Source organism: Limanda limanda, chromosome 11 (genome assembly GCF_963576545.1).
Source record: "Limanda limanda chromosome 11, fLimLim1.1, whole genome shotgun sequence".
NCBI lineage: Eukaryota > Metazoa > Chordata > Actinopteri > Pleuronectiformes > Pleuronectidae > Limanda > Limanda limanda.
In genome coordinates, this window is record NC_083646.1 from 10336125 (window position 1) to 10345967 (window position 9843).

The 9843-nt window shown below is 41.2% G+C and overlaps 1 protein-coding gene across 3 annotated transcripts; it reads right to left on the reverse strand.

The window, feature by feature from the left end:
* Positions 1–937: 937 nt before the first annotated feature.
* On the reverse strand, positions 938–9518 carry znf384b (zinc finger protein 384 b). Of its 3 annotated transcripts, XM_061080726.1 has the most exons (11): positions 9336–9518; positions 7519–7586; positions 6633–6861; positions 6052–6165; positions 5397–5542; positions 5118–5209; positions 4125–4349; positions 2849–3016; positions 2651–2729; positions 2394–2552; positions 938–2255 (listed from the first exon to the last, which is right to left on the reverse strand). In XM_061080726.1, exons 2-11 carry the CDS (start codon positions 7582–7584, stop codon positions 1866–1868), a joined length of 1668 nt encoding a protein of 555 aa, XP_060936709.1. In that variant the 5' UTR covers positions 7585–7586; positions 9336–9518; the 3' UTR covers positions 938–1865. The 3 variants fall into 3 exon arrangements, with proteins under 3 accessions (XP_060936709.1, XP_060936710.1, XP_060936708.1); XM_061080727.1 differs by lacking the exon at positions 4125–4349; XM_061080725.1 differs by having other exon boundaries at positions 938–2552.
* Between the last annotated feature and the right edge of the window lie 325 nt (positions 9519–9843).

Here is a 9843-nt window from a genome sequence, read left to right on the forward strand (position 1 = left end):
CCGTCGTGTGTGTAAACAAGCTTTTATTAAGGATTAAAAAGCTTCACTGTGAGTATCACTACAAACATTTACTGTGCAAACGTCCTCTTTACCTAACAGTACCTCCCTCCCTACTCTTCAGTGGTACGGTCCACTTTTGTAAACACCTCACAAATTCGCACATTCCTGCAGAGCACACAGGCTGAAGAGCAGAAATACACCTGAGCATCAATACACGTTATCACGATCAACATGCATCACATACACAACATGATGTTCACCTCTCGGTTTAAAGTCAAATAGATCTCAAAGATCATCTTAGTTAGTTAGTGCTACTTTGCAATACCACCCACTCACCACAGTGACTCTTCTATGTGCAATCACCCTTGAATATTTAAACTCATATTTATCAATCAATCTATAGCACCTTTTTTAATCTACATGCGTTTTATCCTTGTCTTGTTTAAGATGCTATTCTTGTATTGTATTTTTTTACTGCTCAGTTTTTAGATGCTGATGTTCTTTGCTGCTTACCGGTAACTCATGTTTTGGAATGACAATAAAACTAGAGCTTTGGGAAACTGTGATTGTGATTTTTCTAATATTTCATTCATTGTCAGTTTGTTTGTAAGCAAATAATAACAGCTGGATTACCACAGAACTTGGTGGAAGGATGAGGTATGGGTCAGGGAAGAAGCCATTCAATCGTATGAGTCTTATCTTGTTGAGTGCAGATCCAAATAAAAAAATCTGGATCCAGTGAATTAAAATGTTGGTTCATTGTTATATGCAGATTAGCAATGAACAGATGTGTCAGGAACAAAAGATAATTTGATGAGTCAGAACCAGGGTACAAACAACAGGACAGAAACAGTAAGAGATGTGGGTGTAAATGCATGACAGTAACAAATGTATACTGCAGCAAACTGGGACAGAAGAAAGAAAGTATGCTGATGAGAAAATTTCAGAGGGTTTATTGTATTAAAAGCAGAAAATCCCCATAAACTTCAGATGTGTCAGTATGTCTATAAAGAAGTATTATAAATGTTATTGTGGTAGTATAATAGCAAGTACACATGTTTGTAACATAACTTTTAGGACATACACACAAAGCAGTACAATAGGATAACATGAAACGTGAACTGGCGCATTGCTCCCCTGAATGTCATGTGAAGGCCTGCCAGTAGGTCTGAAAAGGTTCTATGGATTTAATCCCATAATCAATATTTATAAAATGGTAGTGTGTATATATACATACACTTGATTGATATTTTTCTTCCCTTAAAAAGAAATAACCTCTACATCCCTTTTTCAGGTCAAAATAATTCATAGGAGTCGTATATTTCTTAACAAAATAACAGTAACGACACCGAGTAAAAACTGTAAGGACTGTATGAAAGTATAAAAATTTACCTTCACAGTTAACTGCCAGTTTCATCAACAAAGAGACCATAAACTGCTATGGCCAAAGCTGTGTTTGTAGGGAAGAGCAGGAGGTGATAAAACAACAGAGGTACTGTTTCTTTGACTCCCTTCCTATTGTAAAACCATCACTGTGATGGACTGAATCATACTTTATTGCAGCTTTTACATGCATTTTATACTAAGACAGGGCGGCTAAGCAAAAGGAAAACAAATCAAACAAGGCAGAAAGAAAATAAGAGACAAACTAAAAAAATAAATCAAAATTATAGCCTCCCGTATTCTGTGTCCCCATTATAATGTGTCCTGTCTGCCTCAAACCATCTTTCAAGCACAGTCACATGACCACAAGATCTTGTTTCATCTTAGTATTGCTTTGATCCTTTGACTCGCCATCCTCCTTTTCTTGCATTTTTGAATCATTCTAATTTCCACATCTCACACACTCCCTCATTTCATCACCTCTAAGAGTTGAGGTGCTCTACTTGAATGGTGGATGCTGACACAGTGAGACATAGGTCCTTGTGAGAAGTAATGTCAGCCACGCTGACTGGTTTGTACTGGAGGTCACTGGCAGACACTGTCTTATACTGGTGAAGGTCAAACGGACAGGGGAGGTTTTCTGTCTGAGGGTAGTTACTCTGGCTCAGTCCCTGCTGGCCTCCACCCGCTCTTCCGCTTCCAGCTCCCCCGGAGCGGCTCGTTCCCCCATCTGCGCTGTCTACCCGACTCTGAGCTCCAGCCTGGCCCTGGTTCTGGTTCTGGTTCTGTTGTGCCGCCTGTGCTGCCACGACTGCCGATGCGGTCAACTGGTCCGGGTTGTGTTTCTCCATGTGTTTCACCAGATACGTCTCCTGAGATGAGGGGAGAATAGGTAGAGGAGAAACAGTGGACACATGACTACACGGTGTAAAGTAGCTGGCAGGTGTCTGATGCCAGTGACAGGATTCATAGTGTTTCATGTAGAAATGCTCTTCAGAAATGTGTCTTACTGAGGTATAAGTGCGGTTGCAGAGACCACAGGAGTAGATCCGGGCGTGTTTGACAGTGTGTGTGGACATGTGCACTTCCAGGCTCGCTGCATCTATGTATCCTTTATTGCAGTTGGTGCACTTGTAGGGCTTGTCTTTGTTGTGCTGACGTCGGTGGGACTGAGAAACAAATGATAATGGTGAAAGTGTCAGTCACAGTCCAGGGAATAACAGACATGATGTGCAGCGCTTGACCAGAAACCTTAAATCTTTCTCACCTGTAAATTTGAGAGTTGCGTGAAGGACTTCTCACAGCCTGGTTGAGTGCACTTGTACGGTCGATCTCCGGTGTGAATCCTGTACGTAAAAGACAAACAAACACATATTTGCACTTGCACAGACTCCCATCGCTTTACGGGTGATCACAACAGACATTAAGACAAAGTTGAGAAACCCAAGAGCAATGATTGACTTACCTGTTGTGTTGCTGAAGGTGACTGAGCTGTCTGAAGCACTTTTGACAGAAGGAGCAGGTGTAGGGTTTCACTCCGGTGTGGATACGGATGTGTTGGGCCAGGTAGCTAGAGTTGGCAAAAGACTTGGTACAATGGTGACACTTGTGAGGCTTTGACTCTGTGTGATTCCTGATGAGGGCAGACAGAGAGAGGAAACATAGGATTATCAGGGTAGATTGAGGGAAAGAAAACAACACATGATAATCTGGACACATTCTGCCTTCATATGTTTCTCAAACTGTCATGAAATACATCCCTGACAAAGGAAAGCATCTAAAAAAATGTTGTTTTGGACACTTTGAAAACACATCACTAAAATAAAATATAAATAAATCTACGATAACACAAACATCTGACTACATCTTCAAAATGTAACTCCTATACTTCAGGTCCAGCATTTTAGAATTAGATATTTAAAATGTAAAGGCAACGCATTCTATTAAAAATACATTTACAGATGATACTAAATTTAGAATTTATTTTGATTAATTAATTTGAACTCATGAATGAAAATCAACATGCCTCCAGAAATGAAAACTGATTTAAGGACACCACAAACAAAGCAACAGCATGAAAGCAGAGCATGGCAGCAAAGGATTTCTACTGAGCATCATGATTCAATGGAGAAAGTCAGAAAAAGCCGACATGATGGATTTCATGGGAAGCTCAATGGAACTAAGTCTGCATCAAAGTTTTCATTTCAGCATGTATTTCTAAATGTGTACGTGTGTGTTTCTGTGGAAGAAGCACTGGCAGAGGAAATGACAGAACATGCAGACAGAAGGCAAAGGTGTAGAGAGCAAACACTACACAAAAGGCAAGAATTGTACACACACACACACACACAAATGAAAAAGTAAAGAACAGGTCAAATATTCTCATTGTTTCAATTCGTATAAGAGCGCCATGCATTTTTAATGGCCATTTTGATTAGTGTATAAATTATGAAAAATCTTTTTATGGATGAAGCCCGACTTAAAAAGGTGCGATTTGAATTCTAATTTTGCAAAAAGGTCACTTCTGGTTGAAAGTGGAAGCATGCGAGCCAATATCTACATGGCAGTGTAATATGCATGTGCACACCACTCCGCTCTCTTCCGCAGGAGGAAGGAGAAGACACGAGTGTGGGTTTCAAGAAGGAATTTGGCAGGACAAGTTAAGACGACAGGGAATATGGTAAGGGATTGATAACAGGGAAAAAAAGGCGGGGAGGTGGGGGGGGGGGGGTCTGCAGTACCGTGTGTGCTGCTGTAAATGACTGAGCTGCCTGAAAGATTTCTGGCAGTAGGAGCAGGTGTAAGGCTTGGCCCCGCTGTGGATGCGGATGTGCTGGGCCAGGTAGCTGGAGTTGGCGAATGACTTGGCGCAGTGAGGACACTTGTGAGGTTTGGCCTCTGTGTGCGACTTGGAGTGGATCTGCATATCAGACTTACTGAAGAAGGTCGCCGCACACATCCGGCACCTACAGGCGGAGAGACACAGAAATGGGGGGGAAGGGGCGGGATGGAAGAACAAGAGGGGAAGAGAAAGGAAAAATATACAAAAAAAAACAAAAAAAAGGGAGATACAAGAAAACAAAAGGAGGATGAGAGGAGGGGAAGATAAGGAGGGGGGCGACGGAAGGAGAGAGAGGGAAATCAAGCATTGGTGGACAGAGAGAGGTGGGACAAAAACAGAAGGAAAGAAAAAATGAGTAAGAGAAAGAAATCGATGGAGACAGAATTCGACTCGGTCAAACGTAAGGGACACATAAACACAGGGAAAGATGTCAGGGGAGATATCAGTGAAAATTGAAGAGGGAAAGGTACGTATATAATATATAAAGTGAAAGAGCAGGACACAAGAGTGTGCCAGAGATCACAACTGACAGAGCATGCTGTGTAGAGACAAAGAGGACAGCAGAGAGCAGGTTCATGTCCAGTGTGCGCAACAGAGCATCTACGTAGCACTGACGTATTTGTACCACAAATACATTAAGAGAAGAAATTTACTGTCCACTACGAAGCAGGCCTGTTCTGCCACAACATGCAGTGAGGTGTGTTTAGAAGAGGTGTCTGGATGTGTGTCAGATGCTTCTATCCAGCAGCGCCAAGTTCACTTATAAAAGCACAACCACTCTATGCTGATTTCAACAGAACACAGAAGAACAGGTGTGCTTGCATTCCACAGCTAGAGCAAGGAGAAATGGGGATAAACAGCGGCTGTTGCTTTTATGTGTCGCAACTCGTACCTGTACGTCTTAGCGCTGTCCTTCGGGCCCTGGTATTCGTCTTCATTTGATAGTTCATATGGGTCTCCACTGTGATGCTGCAAAGATGCCACCTAATAAGAAAAATAAATAATTAAAAGGCTCACTTATCAGATTACAATAAACTAAACTTTATGTCTACAGACAATACAGTACATAAACAGTTCCGGATAAAATCAGTGGATGGATTGTGACAATTCAAGTCCTCTTATGTCTTTATCAGTTTAATATATCTCAGATTGACATCTCTTGTTTTCCTACCTGGCCACCAGCTGTGAGATGTGCCAGTACAAGGGTTTCGTTTCCAGGCCCGAGCCTGGACAGGGTCGTCACCTTCTTCTTTCTGCCTCGCTTCGAGGGCGCTGGCATCACAACCACATGGGACATCCCGTCCCCTTCTTTTTTGTCTATGACAAGATCAAAAGCAGGAAACTGACAATTTTTCGATAAAGGAATAAAAGAAAAAGCTCAAAATGTGGCTTCCTAGAACAAATACATCATGGGCAACCTCTCACATCATGTCTATTATATGGACGATTTTTGATTTTACTTTAAAGCATAGAAACACAAGTTACTAACAGCCTGGATGAGAAAGTATAAGCTGCTCATACTGTGGTTATTTTTGCTTCAATATGTGCTTTGAACTCAAAAGAAATTTAATTTAATTTAATAACTTCTCACAGCTCTGAAGAAAAACATTTGCTCAATGAAACTTATCGGCCCAATTTTCTGGTCTCCTGCTTAAAGAAATAAAAGTGAACCGAAATTATAAATTGAAAAGAAAATGTGAGTTTAGCAAGGTTTTATTTATTCTCTTAGAGCAAGCTCTATTAAGGGTTTCACTATTGATTGCATTACCAGCATTTTACATCAATTTTTACATGTATACGCATGTGTGCCATTATGTGTAGCTCACCTGTAGAATGGAGGGCTGACACGATCATGGTTGTTGCCTGATGACCGGAGACAAACGACTGAGACGAGGTGGGAGAGACCAGCGTTCCCTGAGGAGTCGTGATGACTAGACCGGCTGTGAAGCAAGACATAATCACACTTTACCACAGGAGAATGCAGACAGTGCTGCATCCAAGAATCCAGAGTTGATAATTGTGGAGAATTTTCTTTCTTAGTATAGAGTTTGCGATCAACATGTCCTCAAAGTTCAGGAATCTCAAGAATTCAGTTTAAAGGAGGTATTAACAACAGATAATGTGCCTGAGTGGGACGATAAATGGTAGTAAAGTTCCGGCTCCGTTATTTGAGGGAAGCCCTGAGGATGTAGCACAAACAAAAGTTAACACAAACAGAAGCTCATTCTACACACAACGGTGCTTTCAAGCCCATAGTGCTGCCTTGAGGTTCAATGTAGCACACATTTAAAGTTGTACTCATCAAGTAAATCCTTGTTTCAGATTATGGTTCTGAATTAAACTTGGTTAGGATCAAAAGCAGACCAACAAGCGAGCCAGAGGTTTCTCCGAGCAGCCGCTGACTCACCTGCTGTCATGATGCCCGTGGAGGGGACAGGCAGCACTGTGATGTTCTGGGTGGTGTGAGGAGGGTGGAGGTGAGCCACACCACCACTCTGCCCTCCTCCATCTGTCTTGGTCCCACTAGTGGGGAAGGTGAGAAGAGCTGTCTGGTAGTGGGATGCCGATGAAGGAGGGAAGGAAGCATTCTTTTCCTGCTGCTCCTTCACCTTGTTCAGGAACATGGCATTTTCAATCTTTCAAAGGGAGGGAGGAGATTTTGATTAGACATTGATTTGACCGTGCTGGACTCCTGGAGTGATGGCAATGTTGTTTCAAAGGACACTTGGTTCAGCTGGCTACTGAAGTACTAGATAGATAGATAGATAGATAGATAGATAGATAGATAGATAGATAGATAGATAGATTCTGTAGATGGATAGATAGATAGATAGATAGATAGATAGATAGATAGATAGATAGATAGATAGATAGATAGATAGATAGATAGATAGATAGATAGATAGATAGATAGATAGATAGATAGATAGATAGATAGATAGATAGATATTATTATTATAGATTCATCCCTGAAGGGAAATTAAGTCGTCATAGCAGCCGGTATATTTGAATACAATAAAATACAATACAATAGAATAAAATAAAAAATATTGAGGTAGAAAGAATAAAAACAGAAACACAAGATAAATAGGTAGATAAGGTGCAGTGGCAAGATGATGGTAATAGTACTGATGATATGATGGTAATGTTATTGTTAGACAGTATATAAAAATAAAAATAGTACAATATAGTATATAATAGTATATAATATAACATAATATATATTTATATATGATAGTAATTATACTGCAAACGGTTTGAAGGTAGAGGATTTGTGTGTTGTCCAGTCTCACCTGTCCTGGCACGGTGGGGATGGGAGACCAGAAATATGATGAATTAAAATGAGAATCTTCCATCATTTCTGCAATAACACAAAAAGAGCACAAATTAATAACTTTGCTGAGTTGACAGAAATGCCAGCACTACAAACACACAACCAATAGGCCACAGGACAAAGCAGTTAAAGGCCCAATCGATCTTTAAACAAAAGAGAAATATCACAGAGTCTGACTTTATGACTATTTAGAAATGTTGGACTTTATGGTGCTGATGTGGTGGACAGCAATATTAGAAAAACCTTTTGGTAAAATGCAATACAACTCAACAGCGGCACAAACTAAAGCTGCCAAAATGACCATAAAGTTGAATCATTGTGTCTTTAAAACAAAAAATGAGGTTTAGTTTTACTGCAGAGCTGTTGTATAGACTGCGTTAGCTTGAGCTAGGTGTACCTTCAAATCCAGAAACATAATATAACATAACTACCACAATAATTTAAAAATAGTAATAAAATACTCAAGTGGGCTGTTCCTCTGCAGTCTCAGTGAGTCTGGTGATATCCCACACCTGCAGGCGTATGCTAAATGTTCTTTATCCCTGATGATAAATATACCAGCAGGAATAATGAAAGTTATGTTTTAATATAAGGCCCCTCTTTATGATTCAAGGTAATAGGTAATATCAGGTAATATGAGGATGGGAGCTGCCTCAAGGCCTGTGAGAATACTCAGTGGTTATTGCACTTTGTTGGTGCATACTCAGAATTACAATAGGCCCTTTTAACAAGTCATGACTGGTGGGCGGTGATCAACCTGGACAAGGATCCTGCAGATGAAGCCGCTGTTGACACCTGCGATTTCACTACAGTGACATGTCAAAAAAAATATTTTTTAAATCAGATGACAAAAATCTGATTACCACAGACAGTTTGCCCAAATCATAGTGAGGCTCCGGGGCCCATGCTGCCCTGTTGGACCCCACTGGAAGATTCAAATATAAAAACCAGAGATCCACAGAGGTAGACTGACTGATAAGATTTAATATCTTACTAATCTGATGAGGCATGATCAAAGGAGAGAGATCAAACCATATGGATCTTTATCTATTTTAATCTCATTAAATGCTTCTTTTTTGTATTCTCTTATGTTGTTTTTAAAATTCGTCATGATGCTTATAATGTTTTTATGTACAGCACTCTGAGCTATACACATAAACGGGCCTAAGCCACAGAAACATCATGTTAGTCCCTGTGGGTTAGGGTTATAATCGTTCTAAAGCAGTCACTCACTACCAGTCTACTAATAAATGATCATTAAATATCGTGCACCTGGATTATTTGTACCATCGTTTGTGGATCAACTTTCATTTCTGTGCATCCCCTGGTTGTGTGGTTTTAAGCGCGGACTCACAGTAATCGAATAATGTTGTGTTATTGACATCCGGCCCAGCTACGTAGCTCTTAGCAACACGAACGAACCAAACGTGTGTAACTTTGATTAAACAGCACGTAATCGGACACATGTTTCCAGTGCAGCTCCACAGCAGGACTCCATTTCTGCTGCTCGCATGTTGTGGTTAATCAGGCCTGATCATCACAGCTAGCTGGCAGCTCAGCGTGTGTGTGTGTGTCTGTGCGGGAGTGTGTGTCGAGAAAAATAACCGGAGGAAAAAAAAAACAGCGGACATAAAAAAACCGAAGCGAAGAGAGAAAAAAAAGCCCCGCAGACTCCTCACACACTTCCGGCTGTGGAGCAGGAGAGAGGCGGCAGCAGAGTGGCTCGAATCCGCCTGAAAGAAGACAAGTAAGAGCGGGGAGGACGGCGTCGTTTACCGGAACCGATGAGTCTCTGTCCCCGCCCGGAAGTGCTGTGCTCCGGGACGCCTCGGACCCGGGTTCCTTACGTCTCCAAAATTCCTGCAAAGCGATCAAGTTTTTTTTATTTTTTTACCCCCTCTTGGTTTTTTTTTTTTTTCTCCTCCGGTCAGCGGCCTCGTCTGAGCTTCACTTCCTCCGGATAAGGTCGTCAGACAAAAGGAGGCTGTGCTGTGTCGTCACTTCCGGTAGCCGAGCGGTTTTTTTCTTTTAAAAAAAAATATGTGAAATCAATATGACGCGTGTCTCCTGTGTGGAAACATCTGCCCAGGAAGTGTTTGTGTTGTTTTGTTTGTGTTTTACTTTGGAACGTTTCAGCTTCAAGCTGTGATGGGAGAAAGCGACGATGCGTTCACGTGCTGTAGGACATAACACAGGCCCAGTTCACACCTGATCCATTGCTGCCAATAGATCCCTTTCACCAACATCTTACACACTGAACCTTCAAACTACGATTCACCAGATT